Source organism: Trichechus manatus, unplaced genomic scaffold (genome assembly GCF_000243295.1).
Source record: "Trichechus manatus latirostris isolate Lorelei unplaced genomic scaffold, TriManLat1.0 scaffold00040, whole genome shotgun sequence".
NCBI classification, from domain to species: Eukaryota; Metazoa; Chordata; class Mammalia; order Sirenia; family Trichechidae; genus Trichechus; species Trichechus manatus.
Genome location: NW_004443976.1, coordinates 11,482,569 through 11,504,623, shown reverse-complemented (window position 1 = coordinate 11,504,623; position 22,055 = coordinate 11,482,569). Strand labels below are relative to the sequence as shown.

General features: G+C 51.5%; 2 protein-coding genes across 2 annotated transcripts; both read left to right on the top strand.

The window, feature by feature from the left end:
• Positions 1–347: 347 nt before the first annotated feature.
• Positions 348–4,929, top strand: LOC101355099 (arachidonate 15-lipoxygenase B). The gene is given in 13 exon segments (XM_012555456.2): positions 348–384; positions 387–493; positions 576–720; positions 723–797; positions 988–1,013; positions 1,015–1,073; positions 2,813–2,850; positions 3,137–3,246; positions 3,379–3,548; positions 3,713–3,840; positions 3,903–4,245; positions 4,739–4,850; positions 4,852–4,929. Coding segments are annotated over 13 exon segments (1,428 nt in total).
• Positions 4,930–12,480: 7,551 nt separating this feature from the next.
• On the top strand, positions 12,481–22,000 carry LOC101354837 (arachidonate 15-lipoxygenase B-like). The gene is given in 11 exon segments (XM_012555455.1): positions 12,481–12,507; positions 12,619–12,771; positions 13,001–13,145; positions 13,148–13,222; positions 14,047–14,159; positions 16,478–16,617; positions 16,931–17,030; positions 18,098–18,184; positions 18,292–18,305; positions 19,965–20,095; positions 21,813–22,000. Coding segments are annotated over 11 exon segments (1,173 nt in total).
• Positions 22,001–22,055: the final 55 nt, after the last annotated feature.

The following is a 22,055-nucleotide window of genomic DNA, read 5'->3' as shown; positions in this document are numbered from 1 at the left end:
CCAACCCTGGCTCTCTGGCCTGGCACCGTCGCTGAAAGTCCCATTCTCTAAACCTCAGGGTGCCCAGTCCCTCCGTGTCCCAGCGCAGCCGACCCCCCACCCCATCTGCATCCTCTCTTTCCAGTCTCTCAGGCCCGCCCCTCCCCGCCCTGAGTCCGGGGGTGATTTTTGAGGCTACGAGGGGCGGGTGGGCTCAGGATTCTGGGCCCTGGGGCGTGGCACCAGTTAGGAGTCGCTGGCCCGGACCAGTCCTCCCTGAAACCGGCAGGCGGGGAAGGAGGAACGTGTTCCCGGGTGCGCCAAAGCGCTCTGGAGCCTGGCAGAGGAGCCAGACTCGGGCTGGGATCATGGCCACGTTCTGGTTGCGGGTGTCCACTGGCGAGGCTTTGGGGCTGGCACATGGGACAAAGTGTCTGTCAGCATCGTGGGGACCCGAGGGGAGAGCCCTCCGCTGCCCTTGGACCATCTCGGCAAGGAGTTCACCGAGCGCGCTGTGAGTGCCTGGGGGTGGTGGGGGATAATGGAGGCGAGGAGGGAGTAGTAGGAACCTCTGTAACGCTAAACCTTCCCTCCAGGAGGAGGACTTTGAGGTGACGGTCCCCCAGGACGTGGGCCCGGTGCTGCTGCTGTGTGTGCACAAGGCGCCCCAGGCGCTGCCCCGCCCACTCGGGCCCCTGGCCTCGAACGCCTGGTTCGGCCGCTGGTTCCAGCTCACGCCGCTGCGGGCGCCGCCCTCGGCTTTCCCTGCTACCAGTGGCTGGAGGGGGCCGGGAGCCCGGTGCTGCAGGAGGGGACAGGTGAGGGGGAGGGGAGGGGTTGTGGCTGCAGGGGACTGATATGGGGAGAGGGGAATTAGGAGGGGGGGTTATGATGCCTCCATATGGGAGAAACTGGATTTACGAGGAGAAGGGACATAGTGGGGGTGGCACGAGTTGAGGGGAGAGCTGCTGGGGCCAGAGGTCAGGGAGGTTTCCCCCTCTCCCACAGGGAAGATCTCCTGGGCAGACCAGCAAGCACCCCGTGCTCCACCAACAGCGCCAGGAGGAGCTACGGAACCGGCAGGAGATGTACAGGTGATGGGGGTCTGCTGTAGGAAGGTGCCGGGTGCCCAGGGATAAGCTGCCACCTTGGTGCCGCTGGTGATGATACCGTCTAAAGCCCCTGCTTCATCCTCTCCAGATCAAAGTGTGCTCCGGGACCCGCAGCATCAGCATTACCTGGGAACTTGTTAGATATGCAAAGTCTTGGGCCTCCCTCAGATATACTGATTCAGAAATTCAGGGTGGGGGAAGCAACGTGTTTTAATAAGCCTTCCAGAAGATTCTGATGCCCACTAAAGTTTGAAAACCCTGCTCTAAATGTTAGCTTCTTCCTTGTCCTGGGGTTTTTCTATACATCAGCTGAGAGCAGGCCTGTTGTATCCTCCTGGAAAAATGGCCAGAACCGGAAATACAGCACCCCAAAACCCCAGGAAACCCACCCTCCAGGGTGGGTGAGGGATGAGTTGGGGGCTTTTTCTCTGCTCTGGGGTCAGCATTGTTGGAGGTCAGCTGGGAGAGCAGGCCCTTGGAAGCCTCACTGCCTGTGGGTGGAGGTTGCGAGGAGCGGGGGGCCCTGGTGAGAAAGATTCCCAGAGCCTACCTCAGGTGCAAAATTTTCTTAAATCTTGGTCTGGACAACTCTGCTGCTGCCCGAAGCCTGGGCTAAAGCAGGCTTTTGTTCTGGGTCTCTGGAGACACAGAGCCATGGGCTCATTTAGTTCTTGGTGATTCCACCTGTGTTGTGAATTATACCTCCAAGAAAACCATTGCACCAAATCTGTCAGCAACAGCCCCAGGCTACAGAACAAAGTTGAGGTCTAGGTGACCATGGAGTGGTCTTTCTCCCTTTCTTGCTAAAACAAAGACATAAAAGTCAAGAGACCCAGGGCCATTGTAAACCCTGCCCCAAGTAGCTGTGAGATCTTAGGCAAATCATTTAATCTCTCTGATCCTTGATTTCTTCTTCTGCAAAAAAAAAACAAAAAACAAAAAAAAAAACCTATGAATACCACTCTCATTTGGGTTATTAGGAAGAATAAATGAGAAAATGGTTACAAATGCAGCTAGTCAACTGCCAAGCCCTACACAGATGTGTGCCGTTACTGTTGTTTTTAATGTCTCTCAGTAACTCTGCTCCACTGAAGCCCAGGAGTTGGGCTCAACTGTATGCCTCAGTATACAAAGTGAAGTCCCAGATTCACAGCATCAGTGTCACCTGAAAGCTTCTTAGAAATGCAGGCTCTTGGGTCCACCCCAGACCTACTAAATCAGAATCCTCTTTTTAACAAAATCCGTAGGTGATTTGTATGCCCTTTAAAGTTTGAGAAGTGAGCAGGGGTGAGGCGAATGGAGGGTGGGGAGAGGAAGGAGGCCACCTGTGAGAGCAGGCCATGCCCCAGAGGGGCTCCCTTCTTAGGAGAGACCAGACAGGACCAACAGCCCATCACAGAAGTGCAGATCCTAGGAAAAGAGAGACCTGGGGCTGGCCATACCACCGTGTGAACATGGCTTTGAGGGACAAGTAGGGTTTCCTCTGATCGGTCCAGGGTTGGGAGAGAGGCTCTAGGTGCTCTAGGATGGCCCTCTAGGTCCCCTGGGCTCTGCTGAGCCTACAGATGCACAGGTTTATCTCTCCACATTCTGAGGGATCAACCGCTGTGAAGGGTAGAATTTCCCTTCCCGGGGTCCACAGCTACTCAGATCCTCTGCTTCTTGCCTGGCCAGTCTGCTGAGTCCCGGTTGCAGGCCCTCCACTGCCCTCTTCAATCCAGGCTGATTCTTTATGACCATCTGCAGCTCCCAGGGCCTGGTACACAGAGGGGGTCTCTGGGGGTCCTGCTGTACATTGCCAGGCCCCCATGCCCTGGTTTCATGGTGCTTTGGCTGCCCGGGGGTTAGGAAATCACAAGAATGCTCTGAGTGCTCTTCCACATCAGCCCCTTCATTTGACAAAAGAACCTGATGGCCAGAGAGAGGAAGGGCCTGGAGCACTCATGCCGGTCCCAGGCTGACTGCTCTTTCTGAGAAGTGACTTACAGGGTTGGTGCCTCTGGTGGGGGAATGTCTGGGGCCAGAGAGACCCAGGCCTCACTGAGCTCTGCATCTCCTGCTGTGGCAGCTGCTGATCCCGCATATACGCTACACCCTGCACATCAACACGCTGGGCCGGGAGCTGTTCTTCGCCCCCAACCAGGTGGTGGACAGGGTAGGAGCTGCCTTAGGAAGGCTGTGCAATGGGAAGTTCCTTCCATTTGTAGAATTGGGGGCTCTGGGGTGGGAGTGGTTCTATCTTCCCCATACAGTACCACCTTAGGCACCCAGCAGTCCTGTGCCCCAGTCCACAGGCCTTGGTATTGGGGGCTTCTCTGAGCTGTTACAGAGGAACATGGAGCAGCTGAGCTATTCCATCCCGTGTCTGCCCAAGGATATCCAGACCAGAGGGGTCGAAGACATCCCCAGCTACCACTACTGGGATGACAGGATGCAGATATGGGGTGCTGTGGAATGGTGAGGGGGGCTGCCCCAGGGAGCCAGGGACTCGGGGAAGGCAGGAAGGGAGGAAACGGAGGCTCAGGGCCAGGAGGAAGGCTAGACAGCAGCGACACTGGGCAGGGGAGCCCTTCAGAAAGACCAGGGTAAAGGATGGGCCTGAACCCTGCTGTGACTTGCAGCTTTGTCTCCGAAATCATTGGCATTTACTACCCAAGCGATGTGTCTGTCTGCGATGACAGTGAGCTCCAGGCCTGGGTATGGGAGATCTTCTCAGAGGGCTTCCTAGGCTGGGAGAGCTCAGGTAAGGGTACCTGCGCCCTTGGGTCCCACCCTCAGGCCTCTGGTCCACGGTCCTCAGGACCCAGGTAGCCCCGTCCCCAACCCAGCTCTCCCTGCAGACCAAGGAAGCTCTGGTCCAGTATGTCACCATGGTGATATTCACCTGCTCAGCCAAACACTCCTCCATCAGTAAGGGCCAGGTAAGGTCAGTGCCTGGGGTGGGAGGACGGGGGTGCCGGGCCCTGGGCCTCATCCTGCCCTCTCGTCTTCGGTTTGACTTCGGTGCCTGGATGCCCAACTTGCCACCCACCATGCAGCTGCCACTGCCCACCTCCAAAGGCCAGGCAAGGCTGGAGGGTTTCATAGCTACCCTCCCACTGGTCAATGCCACATGTGATGTCATCATTGCCCTCTGGTTGCTGAGCAAGGAGCCTAGAAAACAACTGAGTCTGGAGCTGGAACCAGGCCAGACCTGGGGTGAAGGAGGGTTGTTGTTCCCCTCCCTGGCCCAGACACAACTCTGCCACGAAGTGGCTGGGTCCCTTGGCCACACCACTGAGCCTTCCCAATGGAAGACATGAGCCTTGAACATCTCACAAATGAGGGTCAAATGGCCAAATGGGATGAGGTGGAGAGTAACCCTTAGCTACAAAGGCAATGCGTGATCGTGCTCCAGGAGGCCACCCCCTTTAAAATTTGGAATTGAGCTTTGATCCCTCCCCCAACCCCCAAGAGCTCCCTTGGGATAATCTCCACATGGAGAAGACCTGTCACAGGGGAGGGGCATGGATGATGCTCAGTCCACAGATGCTTCAGGGTGGAGCTGTGATCGGTGGGGCCAAAGCAGGGTAAGATGGGTCACAGATGTCAGAGGATGGGAATCTGAGGTGCAGGACCTCAGCAGCCCCCTCACCCAACTTTGTGGTTGGTCCTCAGAGGCCCCTGGGCAACTACCCAGACGAGCACTTCACGGAGGAGGCCCCGCAGTGGAGTATCTCCGCCTTCCAGAGTCACCTGGCCCAGATATCGTGGGACATCCAGAAGTGGACACCAGGGCCTGGCACTGCCCTACACCTACCTGGACCCTCCTCTTATTGACAACAGTGTTGCCACATAAATCCTCTGGAGAACAGCGCCCCATGGGACATTCCTTTGACCACATTGCTCTAGACTAACTGCCACACAGAGAAAAGGACCCCCCAGAAAATCAGGCCTCCATATGCCTCTACTCGGACCACTGGGCCCCATGTAACTCACACACACACACACACACACACACACACACACACACACACACAGGGTCCCCAGGTAATACCCCTACAGAGAACAGATGGGACGCACCTCAGAACAGGCCACCCTCATGCAGAACAGCACCACCATGTGTTTTGGAGACTCAAGCCTCAAAGTGCCTGCATACCCACAGCCCCCTTTCAGGCTATTTCCGGGGTTTTGGTTTGGTTTGCATTAAGTTACCTGAGGCAAAGGAATAATCCTGCCCACTTTCCCACTGACCACAGCTGATTGGCACTAAGGGTCACCTGACTCAAGGGCAGCCATCATACAGGCCACCCAGCAGCACAAGTGGTCTAGCCTAAAAACTGTCCAAGAGGCTAAGAGCGACCTATTGTCCCAGCGTTAAAATGAACCAAATCCTGAGGAAGGGCCCCCGGAAGTAAGGCGGTAGGAAGAGGTAGTGCAGGCAGTGCCCTCAGGTACTTTCCTAAAAACTTGTCCCCCAGTTGAACAGAATACTTGGCAATATTCTAAAGCAGGTACCACTTCCAAGAATTAAAAACATTATTATCATTGAGCATACCTTGCCTTCTAGATTCAATCTGCAGTGGTGAAATTCCAACATTCCATACATTCTTTCATTCCGTTTTTTTGTTTTGTTTCTGTTTTTTTAAATCTGGCTCAGCTTCATCGAGGTAAACAATTAAGGTAAACAATTGTCTCTTTTGAATTTGTCTAATGATTTCCATCTTTCTCATATTGCAGTGTTTTAGCTTTTTGGTTTCACTAATTTTTATAAGACGTGGACAAAATGCAATAACATTCAAATAACTGTACAAACACTACCATTGAAATAAATAGAACAATGCTTCAGAAAGTGAAATGTTGGCTGAGCGGCAGCATTTGAAATGTTGAGTCCTCCCTGAGATTCAGTGTACCAAAAATGATTTAGAGATATTACCTATTAAACTTAAATGGCTTCACGTGACACAAAACAACTACTACTAACTTAAGCAAGAAAGAAGTTGATGGAAAAGAAACCTCATGGTTGCCTCAGTTAACCCTTTTATGGCCTCTGGCAGGTATATGTTCCTGCTACATTTCCTGCCCCTGGAGGTTCATTGGCAGGCATTGGAGTATGTTCTGGAGTCTTGGTGGATACCGATGCAACTGCCTAAAAAACAAGGACGTTGGTGTTCGCCACATTTGAGTGTGGAGAGCCACTCGTAGGAGGGGATGCTTCCCGGAGGGGTGATTGTGTGAAACTTCTGTGTCTTTTGGCTTCTGTACAGCGAGATAAGGCTTACAAGTATGTTTACTATTTCTTTTACGTTATTGGGAAGGTACGGTTACCGCATTGAGAAATATTCAAGTAAATGAGTTATTCTGGGGATGAAAACAGTTTGTGATGCACTTCCTGGGTCATGGGACTGATATGTACTGTGTGGGTGATGTACTTCAAGGAACACGGGACTGATATGTACCACGTGTGTGGTGTGCTTCATGGAACACGGGACTGATATGGCCCACTTGCATTAGTCACCTCCCTGATGACATCTTTTATAAAGTGCTCACTTCCCTGATATTTTATGGCTCAAATATGATGCACTTCCTGGGCCATAGGACTGATATGTACTGCATTTGTGGTACATGGAAGTGATATGGCCCGCTTGCAATTGGCACCGTATTTTTTCAAATAATAAAAAACTAACAACAAACAATAACTCAGCATCCATTCCATTAGTGAAAAAACATGATACTACCAAAAAATTCCAACAACAACAAAAAAATTCAGCCTTTAAAGGATTAAACTGTGATATCTCTGGAAGGACCAGAAATTAGGGAAGCTCTGGTCTTCTTGGGCGGGGCGGGGGCGGGGTGGTAGGCAGGAACTAATGGACACTCTCTTCACGCACTGCCATGGAAATGACTCTACTTTCTACCATTTTTTATCCTTAAATTATTTGGCTTCATGTTCAAATTCCTTGAGGAAGAATCTGACTTAACTTGGAGAGGCAGAAACTATTGATTGCTATGGCAAGACAGAGTTTAAGCTCACCAAATATTTCATGTTCTTTCAGCTAGGTTGGGATCATGTGACTAATTCTAGCTGATGGACTATGAGTGGAAGTGATGTATGTCACTTCCAAGATGAGGCAGGTAAGAGCTGGTGTGCCTCCTCCATCCTTCTCTTGCCCTGCTGAGGCTACCTTGGAGACATGTTCCTTATGTTCCGGATGACATGAGCCCCATCCTTACCTCTATCACTAGACTGTAAACTCAGAAAGACAGGGATCATAACTGCCCACCACAGTATGTGGCTCACTGTAGGTGCTCAGTAAGTATGTATTGAATAGAGGAAAGAATACATAATTCCTACAACACTGTGGTGCCTTTTTTCATTTACCTGTGTGCCTCCTCAACTAAACCATGAGCTTCTTGAAGGCAGGAGCTGGGTCTCCGGAAAAGGAGATCTATCTGATTACCTGATAAATGCAAAGGGAACAGCCTTGTTAGGAAAAAATCTCCAAAACTGATAAATAAAGTCAAGAGGAGTACAGCCTGTCCTTTCAAGGATATTTAATTTTCCAGTTGAATGTGCCATTGTTTGACTTTGCTATTTATTATTAATAAAGGGCGCAGTCTCTGTGAAGTTCATGTAATTGTGGCAAGTAGAGATGTGAATGATTACCATTCAGTAAAAAAGATAACCCAAAAGGTTATAGTTTATTGCCCTGTAGGACACTGACTAGTTTTGTATCTAACCCAGCAATCTCACCCTAACATTCCTTTGTTAAATTGCTAGCTCTTACAGGAAATCAGAGGTGGAAAGGAGGAGTGTGCTGTCACAGTATAGGGAGAGGAATTAGGGTCATATAACAATGTATGTACAAATTTTTGTATGAGAGACTAACTTGAATTGTAAACTTTCACTTAAAGTACAACAATAAAAAAAAAAAATTAAAAAAAATAATAAATTGCCAGCTCTTCAATTGTTCTTGGAACCAGCATTACCATCTTGCTGGGTCCCTCATTAACTAATGGGTTGAATAAAATATTTGACTTGTGTTCATTCAAATTTGTATGAGTCGGAGGCAAGGCCAAGATGGCAGAGTAGTCAGACGCTTCCACTGGTCCCTCTTACAACAAAGACCCAAAAAACAAGTGAATCGATTATATATGACAAGCTAGGAGTCCTGAACATCAAAGGCAAAGTTGAGGAATCAGACTGAGTGGCAGGGGGAGGGAGAGATGGTTCAGAAGCAGCGAGGAGTTGTCAGACCTGACCCAGTGGGAGCCAGAGCCCTTCAGCCCATATCAGCTTGGGGTATGCAGTGAGGCAGGCAAGCAGTGGTGCTCGAGAGGCATTTTCCACTTCAGGAGAGACCCAGCAGCAGAGAGTCTACTCGGCCATCCAGTACCAGTGAGAAGCAGCCCTCAAAGGGTGGAAGATAAGCACTTACATTTGGCCTACCACACAGATCAAAAACACCCCCCTTAGGGAAAAACTTCTCTCCCATTTACCTTCCTGCTCCCTGCTCTGCACTGGGTCCGGGATGGCTTCAGTGATAGCCAAGTCCCCTGGGTCGGAAGTAGGACCTGTCATGCGCCCTGAGCCATTCTCCCAGCCTTGGAGAGGGAACAAATTAACAAATGGGGAAAAAATAATCTACCAGCTCCCCCAAGCCAGGAACTCAGGGTAGGCACAGCTCCTTTGCCTAAGCACAGGCATAAGGGATCCACAGACTCTGAGTGCCTTACCCCGCATAGACTTATGTGGACTCATTTCAACAGCGTAGGCCCTCATTACCATAGTACAATAGGGTATATACTTGAAGTCTAACTTCAACTGTTTCAGCTGTGAAGTGGTAAGTTCGTGACATTTGACACTGCTCTGCCCATTAAGCAGGGTCTTCAACTACCCACATCAGGGACCTGAGGACTGTTGGCTCCACGCACGCCACCTAGCCACCAGCGACAGGGGCCCAAGAATAAGAGGTGCCCCCCAGTCCTTATAGTCATCAGCGTTGGGTGTTCATAGTCTGGCTGCAAAACCCACCCACCTATGCTCTCTAGAGAACAGGGACATGCTTTCCTCCCGGACACTCAGGGGCGGCTGTCTGTGCCCTGCCTTGCTCAGCATGTGTCCCCCAGCTGCATCCGGATGCCTGTGCCTACACCAATCACCCATGCCTGTCTAGGACTGTAGGTGAGAGCCTGCACCACACACTTGGTGGCCGACTACCTGAACACGCGAGCTGAATCCATACAGGACGAGTGGGCAGACTCCTGGGCTCACATACTTAGTGGCAGATCTGGCCATCTGGTGGCAGGACATTGGAGCTTTAGGGGCACTCGGGATTGGGCTAGCTCACACAAGCAGCCTGTTTGGGCATATCAAAATAAAACAAAACAAAACAAGAAACTAGGACACAGTAAGCAAACATAAAATGAATATAACAACTTGTTGATGGCTCCAAGACAACAGTCAATATCAAACCACATAAAGAGGCAGACCATGATGACTTCAGAAAGCTCCCAAAATAAAGAATCTAGAAATTTTCTGGAGGAAGACAATTTCTTGGAATTACTGGAGGCAGAATACAAAAGATTAGTATACAGAACTCTTCAAGAGATCAGGAAGGAAAGTAGTCAAAACACAGAACGAGCAATAGAGGAACTTAAAAAGATTAGAGACGAGCATAATGACAAATTTAACAGGCTGCAAGAATCCATAGAGAGACAGCAATCAGAAATCCAGAAGATTAACAATAAAATGTCAGAATTAGACAATTCAGTAGAAAGTCATAGGAGCAGAATTGAGGCAATGGAAGTCAGAATTAGTGAGACTGAAGATAAAGCACTTGACACCAACTTATCTGAGAAAAAATCAGATAAAAGGATTTTTAAAAAAATGAAGAAACCCTAAGAATTATGTGGGATTCTATCAAGAGGAATAACCTATGAGTGATTGGAGTACCAGAACAGGGGAGGATAATAGAAAATACAGAGAGAATTGTTGAAGATTTGTTGGCAGAAAACTTCCCTGATATTGTAAAAGATGAGAAGACATCTATCCAAGATACTCAACGAACCCCACATAAGGTAGATCCCAAAAGAAAGTCACCAAGAATGTAAAATGGTACAACCACTTTGGAAATCGATTTGGTGCTTCCTTAAAAAGCTAGAAATAGAAGTACCATACGATCTAGCAATCCTGCTCCTTGGAATATATCCTAGAGAAATAAGAGCCGTCGCACGAATAGATATATGCACACCCATGTTCATTGCAGCACTGTTCATGATAGCAAAAAAGATGGAAACAGCCTAGGTGCCCATCAGCGGACGAATGGATAAACAAAACAGGATATATTCACACAATGGAATACTACTCAACGATAAAGAAAAACGATGAAGCTGTGAAGCATGTTATAACATGGAGGAATCTGGAGGGCATTATGCTGAGTGAATTTAGTCAGTCACAGAAGGACAAATATTGTATACGACCACTATTATAAGAACTCAAGAAAAGGTTTAAACACAGAAGAAAACATTCTTTGATGGTTACAGGAGTGGGAAGAGAGGGGGAGGTTTATTCAGTAACTAGATAGTACACAAAAATTATCTTAGGTGAAGGGAAGGACAGCACACACTACAGGCGAAGTCAGCACAACTGGACTAAACCAAAGCTAGGAAGTTTCCTGAATACAGTCAAACACTTTGAGGGACAGAGTAGCACGGGTGGGGTTCTGGGGACCATGCTTTCAGGGGACATCTAAGTCAATTGGCATAACAAAGTTTATTAAAAAAATGTTCTGCATCCTACTTTGGTGAGTGGCATCTGGGGTCTTAAAAGCTTGCAAGTGGTCACCTAAGATGCATCAATTTGTCCCAGCTCACCTGGAGTAAAGAAGAATGAAGAACACCAAAGTCACAAGGAAAGTATTAGCCCAAGAGACAGAAAGGGCCACATAAACCAGTGACTGCATCAGCCTGAGACCAGAAGAACTTGATGGTGCCTGGCTACCACCAATGACCGCCCTGGCAGGGAACACAACAGAGAGTCCCTGATGGAGCAGGCGAGAGGTGGGGTGTAGAACTCAAATTCATGTAAAAAGACCAGACTTAATGGTCTGACTGAGAGTGGAGGAACCCCGGAAAGCACGGCCCCGGACTCTCTTGTCAGCCCAGAACTAAAAAAATTTTCGAGGCCAAGTCTTCAGACAAAGATTGGACTGGACTGTGGGACATAAAATGATACTAGTGAAGAGTGTGCCTCTTAGCTCATGTAGATACATGAGGCTAAACGGGCACCTTCTGTCCGGAGGTGAGATGGGAAGGCAGAGAGGGTCCGGAGCTGGTTGAAGGGACATGGGAAATCAGTGGTGGAAAGGAGGAGTGTGCTGTCACAGTATAGGGAGAGCAATTAGGGTCACATAACAAAGTATGTATAAATTTTTGTATAAAAGACTAACTTGAAATGTAAACTTTCACTTAAACTACTATAATAAGCAAAAACAAAACAAAAAAAAGAATTACAGTATACGATGAAAACGTTGTATGTCTGATCATCAATTTTTCTATCTAAATGTTTCCTCATATGCTTTTGTTTGTATTTTAATTGAACAGTGTTTTTACTGCTATATAAATTGGAGAGGTATGAACAATGATTACCTAAATTAGAACAAATATTCATTTACTCTTAAAATGCTCAAGAATATTTTATTTCTTGCAATTCATACTGAAAACTTTCAGTTGAGGATAAATGCCTATATATGTTATAAAATCATGGGTTATACTTATAGTGGTTACACATCCTAGTTATGAAATAAACTTGTTGCTGATACAGTTTTTATAATAGCAATAATGGAATATGTGAGGTTTACAGAAAATATAATGGTTTTTAATTTAAAAAAGTCACCAAGACATAATCAAACTTGCAAAAACCAAATTTGTATGAGTCATGTTTTTAACTTTAAAAAAAAATTATACTTTGATGGGATGAAGGGAGGGTCCCACGTCTTACCCCAGACCAGTGTCTAGAGCTCTAGTCCCTTCTTCCCTCACTGCCAGGTCCTTTTCCAGTCTCCTCCTTATCTCTGTGCCCCTCGGTTCCCATTTGCAGCCTCTCGGAACCACCCCCGCCCCGCCACCCCGCCCATGCCTTTGCTCACTGCTCAGGACGGATGGGAAACAGAACCCCCACACGCCCTCAGCAACCTGAGAAAGCGCTGAGGATTGGAACGCAGACTTGGAGAGAGGGACCGACTGGCGAAGGGATAGACCGCATGGCTGGAGTGAGCGCGTCGGCTTAGACGCGCGCTTCCCGGGGCCGAGCCCAGACGCTGGGACCTACCGGGCCCCGCCCACGCTCGGCAGCTCCAAGGAAAAAAAGGAGGGCTCGGAGGGTGCTGGCCGGCCGAGGGATTGCACCATGCCCGTGTGGTCTCGCCTTTCGAGGGTACAGGCCACGGGCGACAGACCAAGTGCGCAGAAGTCCGGACTTCGTGGCCCCTCCGCTCTCCATCGCGCCCGCAGCCCGCCTGCCGCTCAGCCGAACCCTTGACAGTAGGCCGTGTACAAGCACCGGCTGCGCAGGACCACCGGCTCCTTCTCCCTGGGCTCGGGGACCTGGGACCATGAGTCAGGGAGCCTGGTAGGGCCGGCCGGCGAGAGCCCGGCCCTGCACCTGGACCACAGCGGGAAGGACTTTGCCCGGGGCGCGGTGAGTGCCGCGCTGCTCGCCTGGCCCTGCTCCCTTCCATCCACCCCGCCCACAGGAGCCTTCTGTCCCCCGTCCCAGCCAAACCAAACACTTTGCTGTCGAGTGGATTCCGACTCGTAACAACCCGTGTTAACTATGCCATAGGGTTTCCGAGGAGTGGCTGGTGGATTCCAACTGCAGACCTTTTGGTTAGCAGCCGAGCTCTCAACCACTGCGCCACCCGCCAGAGGAGGAATTCGAGGTGACAGTCTCTCAGGACGTGGGCCCGGTGCTGCTGCTGCTGCGCGTGTACAGGGCGCCCCCGGCGCTGCCCAGCCCGCTCGGGCCCCTGGCCTCGAACGCCTGGTTCCGCCGCTGGTTCCAGCTCACGCCGCTGTGGGTGCCGCCCTCCGCTTTCCCTGCTACCAGTGGCTGGAGGGGAGAGGGAGCCTGGTGCGGCGGGAGGGGACAGGTGAGGGAGAGGGGATGGACTGGGGCTGGAGAAGGGGCACCAGAGTGGGGAGGGCGGCTAGTATGTATGGTCAGGATGGGAGTCAGGAAAGGGCGCAGGTAAACTGGTGTGGCCACAGAGTTGGGGGAGGCAGAGGAGGGGAGACCAGCTGGGGGTGACGTGATGGGCAGGGGAAGTGGAAGAGGGGAAAGAGGAATGGTGTGAGAGGAACCTGGTAGAGGGACCAATGAGGGGGGCCGGAGGGGCGAGTCTGACAAAAGGGTCAGGTTTGGGTGTTGAGGGGGATGCCCAATGAGTGGGGGAGGGAGGAGCTGGTGGGAAAAAACCAGGACTGTGAAGTAGAGAGGAATCCCGGTGGCACAGTGGTTAAGCACTTGCCTACTAACTGAAAGGTCGGTGGCGGCGTGGTAGTCTGCTTCCATAAAGATTTACAGCAGTTCTACTCTGTCCTATAGGGCCTCTATGAGTTGGGATCAAGGGCAATGGTTTGTTTGGGTTTTTGGTGAAGCAGAGGGGAGGGAGCCGGAGGCAGGGCATGGATACAGCTATGGCTCTCTCCTTTGTCTTCGGCAGGCTGGTGAGGCTCTCTGGCCTTAGTTGTTGGGTTGGGGTCAATGAGGGGAAGGGCAGGACCTGCTTTGGATGGGAGGAGTGAGCAGAGGCTTCTCCTACCCTGTGGGAAGAGGGTAAAACAGACCCAGCAAGACATGGCCTGCAGATATCCCAGTTCAGAGATGCTCCACCCCAGGTCTAAGGAGAGGAAAGGGAGAGCAGGGGTGTTGAGGGTGGGGGCAGGTCCCCCTCTCACTCTTTCTGTCCCCCAGCAGAAATCATCTGGCAGGACCGCCACCCTCTGTTCTCTGCCCAGCTCCAGGTGCAGATTAAGGAGAGGCAGCAGAAATACCAGGGAGCAGCTCTGGGGGACTTGGGGACACTGGTAGCCCCTACAGTCCCACCTCTTGCACCAGCCCACTCAGTTTTCTCATCACAAAGGGGCTCCCTGGCTGTTGCCCACTGAAGTCAGCTGAGTCTCAGGTCTGACCAAGAATGGCTCACATGTGAGGCATCGGAGTCCTGGCGCAAACACCTTTATAAGCTCCTAGCCCCACAGCCCTCCCTGCACAAACAGGCCTGGGGGCCCACTCCTGTTACCCTTTCTTGTCTCCATCAGCGACTCCCTCCCCCCCTCCATCTGTGCTCCTGACCAGATGGTGTGAGTTTTCCCCACTGCCTAGATGCTGAAAACCTCAAGGAGCTCAACCCCATCCTGTGGTACTCAGTCACCAAGAAAGTCAACCAGAAACTCCACCTCCTCTCCCCGGGAAGACACCTCTTCCTTCCCTCCGTCTCCTCTCCCCCTCCCCCTCTTCTCCCATCCCCCTCCTCTCCCCATCAGACTGTATTATGGATTGAATTAAAGGCAGTTATGTTAATGAGGCAGGACTCAATCTACAAGATTGGGTTGTGTCTTAAGTCAATCTCTTTGGAGATATAAAAGAGAGAAGTGAGCAGAGACCCATGGGGACTTCACACCACCAAGAAACAAGAGCCAGGAGAATAGCTTGGTCTTTGGACCTGGGGTCCCTGCACTGAGAAGCTCCTCCACTGGGGAATATTGATGACAAGGACCTTCTCTCAGAGCCGACAGAGAAAGCCTTCTCCTGGAGCTGGCAACCTGAATTTGGACTTCTAGCCTCCTAGACTGTGAGAGAATAAATTTCTCTTTGTTAAAGCCATCCACTTGTGGTATTTCTGTTATAGCAGCACTAGATGACTAAGACAGCCTGCCTGCCCACTTCTGACATCTTGGCTGGGCCTGGCTTCCCTCCCCAGTCCATGCTATCGATCTGTCTTTCTATAGTAACATCACCCTGAAGCTAAGGGGGCTGCTGGACAGCCAACAGCCCTGGAGAAGCCTGGACGAGATCCGACGCACCTTTGTCTTCCCCGAATCGCAAGTGTCAGGCCTGGGGTGTGAGGGGGGCCAGGAGGCTGGGACCGGGAGAAGGGTCTTGTGGGACGGAAAAACCAGATAGCTGAAATCACTCTGCCACTAGCTCCTCCCCATCCTCCACCAAACCTCATTCCTGCCCTGAGAAGGCACACTTCCTGTCACCTAGGGCCGGCCTCTGGGAAAACCAGGTGGCATGGGCTGAGGGAACCTGGGTGGATGTCCTGCTCCAAATGTCCTCCCTCATGAGGGTTAAGGCCCACTGGCCACCAAACCATTCTCACCACTGGGGCTTAAGCTGAAATGGCCAGAGAGTAAGTTCTAACAACTGCTGTCCTTTGGCAGGGCCAGTGGTGACTACAAACAGTTCCTAGCACGAGTGTCCCTATCCCGCCATCCTGGGTACCTGCCACCTTTGTCCTGCAATAAACCACATCCCTCTCCCTGCTTCCTAACTGCTTCTTCAAACTTTCCCCAACACTGAAGTATGCTTCGAACCACTGCAAACACCTGTGCTGTGAAGGTTCTCAGCAAGTTGAGAAAACATTTCGGAAGCAGAAAGATTTTTTCCTTTTAAAAACCCAAATCGCAATCTGCTTGGTCGGGGCCTCGTGCCGGGGTCTGCAGACTTTAAAAGCAAACTAAGTCACAGGCAGGGTGATTCAGAATGTCCTGGGTGGTCCCACTTTCCAATCTCCTTGACCCCCTTGGTTGCACACTATGGGTCCCATTGTACATTCTAACCGTCGGTTCAAAAGCCCTGGCACCAGAACAACACCCCAACCTGCCTCCAAGGTTTTGCAACCTTTCTTTTGGAATGATCACTCTGATTTAACAAATTACCCAGACTGTCTATTGGCAAAGTTGCGGGAGAATGGGACATGGGACTGGTGAGTTTTGACAGAAAATTGGAGGGATCCTGCAACAGCAGACCTGGGGAGGATGGGCTAGAGTGAGGCTCTATGGCGTCAACCCCGTCCTGATCCACCACTGCCACAGCCTCCCAAAGAACTTCCCTGTCTCCGATACTACGGTAGCCCCCATGCTGGGCCCAGGGCTCCAGCCTCCCTTCCCCTCCTCTCTCAGTGCTAGCAGAAGCCCAGATGGCCAGGCTCCCAGCCTCCCAGACCATGTCTCTTCTACCCCACCCTGGCTGCCCTTTCTCCTCTCCCCCTCCTAGCTCAGCCACTTCTCTGGGTCGATGACTCCTGCCCAGCACTAAAGGGAAGAGCATTTTTCTAAAATGGGGCAAAGGCTGAGGGGCAGGGCTGAGTGGGGAATGCTATCCCCTTGTCCTTCACCAGGCTGCCTGCATTGTCAGGATCCCACAGCCCAGAAACCCTGGCAACGAGCTAGTTGTCATGGTTACTGAGGAGCTCTCCCCAGAGCTGCCGCCCCTCCCCTCTCTAGACTACTGGGATGAGATGTGCACCATCGCAGGAAAGTGCACCCTAAGGCTCTATTCTCCAGCAGGGCTGACTTCTCTTACTGTCTGTCCTTGGAGCCTGGGCCTGGCCACAGCTCCTGGCCTCAGGTGGGGGATTTCCTCTGTAACCAGGAGGTGGCTCTGGGCTGGAATGCTCTGCTGGCTTCAGGGAATGAGGCTCCTTTAAGTGAAATACCCGCAGGTTCAGAGTAATTCCCCCTCCTTCCCCCCAGCTTCCCAGAACTGCACAGGGCTGTCCCCTCCCTCAACCCTCCTCCTCTCCTCCCCTGGAGGGGCTCTCTGTATCTGGTGGACCCTGCCATCCTCTCAGGCCTCCGCCCCACGACATTCATGGAAGGCCCCAGTTCGTGACGGCCCCACTATTGCACCAGCGCCCCAGTGGTGGGCCCCTGCTGCCCCTTGCCATCCAGGTCAGCAAGAGGAGGGAGGCCCGGGAGGCAGGGGCAGGGGGAGCATATCATGTCCCCAGGGTGATGGAAAGGTTGCCAGTCTCCCCATGCTGCTGTTTCTAGTCGTAAACGTCACATCTCATTAATCCTACCCAGCCTCTCTCTGGCTTGCTTTGTTTCCTCTCCTTGTTTTCTGTTTGGTCCTCCTAGTTTCATGTTTTGGCTTTCGATCTTGACGGAAGAAGTCCCTGCATGGCACAAACGGTTAAGCCCTCGACTACTAGCCGGAAAGGTTGGTGGTTCGAACCCACCCAGAGGCTCCTCAGAAGACAGACCTGGTGATGTTGAAAACCCTATGGAGCAGTTCTACTCTGCACACATGGGGTCACCATGAGCCGGAGTCAACTTGACGGCAGTAACAGCAATATCTTGATGGAAAGGTGGTACTAGTCAGTGTCAGTGAACAAATTGCCTCTTGGCATAGGTTTCAAAGTTGACTCTTCTGAATCATGCAGTTTTGATGGTTTGGTCATATCTCCAACAGTTTAAACCACACTCCTTCTAGGAGCAGTGTCTCTAGGCCCTCCCTTCCCACCCTTCCAGTCTCTGCTCTGCACAACTTGGGATCTAGACGACTTTGGGCTAGTACAAGGAGCCCTTCAACCAAGGGCTCCTTATTTATATTTAACCTTAATAATAACATGAGGTGGTCTTGGCTCACTTCGCCTCTTAGCAACTCAGTTTCTCCTCTTGTTGAACCAGAAATGACCATAATATGAGATGCTCATATGGCACTTACTGCGTATGTTCTAAGGACTTCACCAGCATTAACTCATTTAGTTCTCAGAACAAGCCAGTGAGGAAGGGATTATTACCATCAACCTCATTTTACAGATGAAGAACCTAAGTCACACAGAAGTTAATTAACTTTCCTGAGGTCACACAGCAAGTAAGGGAAAGACCCAAGATTGGACCATACGACTGCCCCTGTGCCACCCCATCTTCAAGGTAGGGAGGATCCTTCCACTCAGGGCCCAGAGCTGTGGAGGGTCTGGGGGGTGTCCCCATCTAACCTCTGCTCTCCCCAGCTGCTCATTCCTCATTTCCACTACACCTTCCACATCAACATCCAGGCCGGCACTAGGATTTTAGCACCAGGAAAGCTCGTCAACCAGGTCAGAGGCCCGGGATGTCTAGAATTGGCAAAGGGGGCCAGGCAGGGCCCGAGGCTGGGTCCTGAAGCCCCTGCTCCTGGCAGCAGCAGAATCTCTGCTCCTTGCAGTCGACATCCTTGGGGTGAGTGGGGTACCTGGAGCTGATGGCTAGAGGGCTGACGGTTGTCACCTACCGTTCCCTCTGCCTGCCCCACCAGCTGGCAGGGAGGTTCAGGACCTCACCCACTACCACTAACCCACTACCACTACCAAGATGGTGCAGTCTATAGAGAGGTGAGGCTGCCCTGGGGCCTGAGGGCACAGCCTCTCCCTCTCAGCTGGTTGGTTTGTTCATCAGCTTCCCCCACCTCCTGGACAAAAAGATTGCTATCTCACAGCCTCTTCCTGCCTCCTCTTCGTCCTTCCCAGCTGCGTGTCCTTGAGCAGGTCACTTAACCTCTCCGTTTCTTCATCTGCAAATGGGGATCATAACGGTACCTACCCCGCGTTATTATTAAGATTAAATGCAAAGCCCTCTGAAGAACCCTCAACAGATAGGAATTTTTCTCTGAGCATTATTGTTCCTACTCATGGCTACCCATGCGTTAGAGAGCAGAACTGCTCCATAGGGTTTTCTTGTTTGTAATCTGAACGGAAGCAGATCACCAGCCCTTTCCTTCCTCAGTACCACTGGCTGGGTGGGTTCGAACTGCCTACCTTTATGTTAGCAGTCAAGCACTAACCATTTGCGCCACCTAGAGACCTCCCATAGATAACATCACTACATTTCCAGGTTCTTCCTTCTAAGTCTCCCTCACAGGAGCCCTCTTTGGAATGTACCTCTGGCCTCCACTCTGGTGGCCAGGTCCTCTTGACACCTGGTCTCTTTGTGGATCACCACCTCCCGCCATTAACCTGCATCACATCCTCCCTCAAGCACTGGGACTTATGACAGGTCTGCTCATGAGCCTCACGTGGCTCCATTTCTTGCCACATGGAATGCGGTGTTCACTACGACATCTCAGCCTCTCTGGAATCTACCCCCATTTCCATTCTTCCTCCTTAGCACACACCCCAATTCCTCCCTCTCTCCCTACCCAAACACCACTCCTTCTGCAAGCCTAGCTCCTGCCTACCTCCCCTTGAAGGCCTCAGATGAACACCCATAGCAGGAGTTGCCTATGCGAGGACCCTTCTTAGCAATGGATCCACACACCCTTTGTGGGCCCTACTCCTGAGGTGGGTGCCGTGGGGAGCAAAGTGGACCCAGCTTTGCCTTTTGGGAGCTCAGGAACCAGTGGGGAGTCAGGCCCAATCAGCTAGTCCCATCTCAGGGGCCTGGCATCTAATCCTTCCCTGTGGCTTGATCTAGCTCAAAAGACTGGAATGTAAATGCCACAGGGTCAGCAAGCAGAAAAACTGGGCAAGAGGGATGGGTGGGGACTGTGGCCAGTGAAGAACTCATGTTTGTCTAGTGAGGACAGTGGTTATCCAGTTATGACTGTTTCCAGATCTTCAGATTCTTCAAGAGAAACCAGTCATCTAATAATTAAATGTTGACAAGTGATTCAACTTGAAAAACAAGCCAACAAAACACCTTGCCAGCCAATCAAACCACATCTGCAGACCAAATACGCCCTCAGGCCCTTGGTTTGCACCTGCTGCTGGAGCGTTTGGCCTCAGAGTTTAAAGCTTAGCTCTGCAGTTGACACTCTGTGGTCAGCCATTTTCCTTCTCTGCCCTCAGTTTCCCCCCTTTTGAGCAGCTGGTCTCAGTTGACCTTTTCCACTTCACACCACAGACAGCGCTGGCCCCCACTGTTAATCACCATGTATTCCTCGATTCCCAGCTTTGTATCTGACTACCCTGAAGACAGGGCTGTGGGCTGGGACGCAGAGCTCCAGGCCTGGGTCGGGGAGATCTTCCAGGAAGGTTTTCTAAGCCACAGGAGCTCAGGCGAGGCGTCCATCCTGCCCTCCAGACCCCACTTCCCCAGGGCAGCAGCCCCTCAGGTCAGCTCTATTCTCTCCACCCCATCTCCATCGGGGGGTCCGCTCCACCTTGGACAGCTGCACTGGCCTCATCCAGTATATACCTCACTATGATCATCTTCACCTCTTGGCCCAACATGCTACCATCAACAGTGACCAGGTGAGCCAGAGCCAGACCTGGAGGACCAATGGGGTCACAGGAGGGGCGGTCCCAACAGAAGCATTGGCAGCCCTGGGCTTACTGAGTTTGGGGGGTGTCATGGATTGAGTTGTGTCCCCCTAGAATATCTGTCAACTTGGCTGGTTCATGATTCTCAGTATTGTATAATTGTGTACCATTTTGTAATCTGATGTGATTTCCCTGTGTGTTGTAAATTCAATCACTACGATCTAATAAATGGATTAGCAGCAGTTATACTGATGAGATATACAAGATTGGATACTATCTTAAGCCAATCCCTTTTGAGATATGAAAGAGAGAAGCAAGCAGAGACACATGGGGACCTCACACCACCAACAAAGCAGTGCCGGGAGCAGAACGCATCCTTTGGACTGATGTTCCTGCGCTGAGATGCTCCCAGACCAAGGGGAGACTGATGCATCACAAGGACCTTCCTCCGGAGCCAACAGAGAGAGAAAGCCTTCCCTAGAGCTGACACCCTGAATTTAGACTTGCAGGCTACTGGACTGTGAGAGAATCAATGTCTCTTTGTTAAAGCCATCCACTTACGGTATTTCTGTTAGAGCAGCACTAGATGACTAAGACAGGGGGTCAGTTTGATTTCAGTGCCTGGATGCCCAATATTCCCAGCATCATGTGGCTCCCCCTGCCCACTGCCAAAGGCCAGACAGACCTGGTGGCTTCAGTCCCTGAAGTCAATGCCCTCATGCTCTTCTGGGTGTCAGTGATGAAGCCAAGGCCCTGTAAGCAAGGCCCGGGAGGGTGGGGGTGGGGGCCTCGGGTTCCAGCAGAGTGGAAGGGGTGAGGAAGGGATCCTGGGACAATGGGTTACTTGGAGGGTAGCATTTAGTAGCTGGGCTCCAAGGTAAGCAGGGCTTGGAGTGATAGTAGTTGCTGGTGGGTGTGGTTTAAGGTAGTATGAGATCCTAGTAGGTGGAGCTTAGAGTGGTCTGGGTTTCACTGGGCAGGCTTGGGGTGGTCTGAGTTTCTTGTAGGCTGTGATTAAAAAACCACCTCTCGGAAAGTTGATTCTGACTCATAGCGATCCCATGTGTGTCAGAGTAGAACTGTGCTCCGCAGGGTTTTTCAGTGGCTGATTTTTTGGAAGTACACTGCCAGGCCTTCCTTCTGAGGCACCTCTGAGTGGACTTGAACCTCCAACCTTTCTGTTATCACTGTTATCAGCTGAGTGTGCACTGTTTACCCACACAGGGACTCCAGGCTTCAGGGTTATCTTTTGCCTAGGTGGGTGGGTAGTTTATGTTTCAAGGTGGACGAGTCTTGGATGGTCTGAGTTCCTAGGTGGATTTTCTGGTGGACTACGGTCCTTGAGGTCTGGGTCCCCTAGGTGAGCGGGGCTTGGGTGGACTAAGCACCTAGGAAGATGTCTTGGAGGGACCAGATCGCTTTGGGTTGAAAGGTGGGGCTGGGACATCTGGAGCAGCGGAGATCCCAGCTTTTTCTCCTGCCGTCCCAGCGGCACCTGGGCAACTACTCAGACTAGCACTTCACAGAGGAGGCCCCTCGGCGGAGCATCGCTGCCTTCCGGAGCCACCTGGCCCAGATCTCTCCGGACATTCGGACATTGGGAAGCGGAACTGGGGCCTGGCGCTGCCCTGCGCGTACCTGTACCCCGCGGTCGGGGAGAACAGCATTGCAGTGTGAGCGACCGACTGCAGTTCGTCCCGACTGCAGTTCACGGCCCGATGCGCCCTGGCCC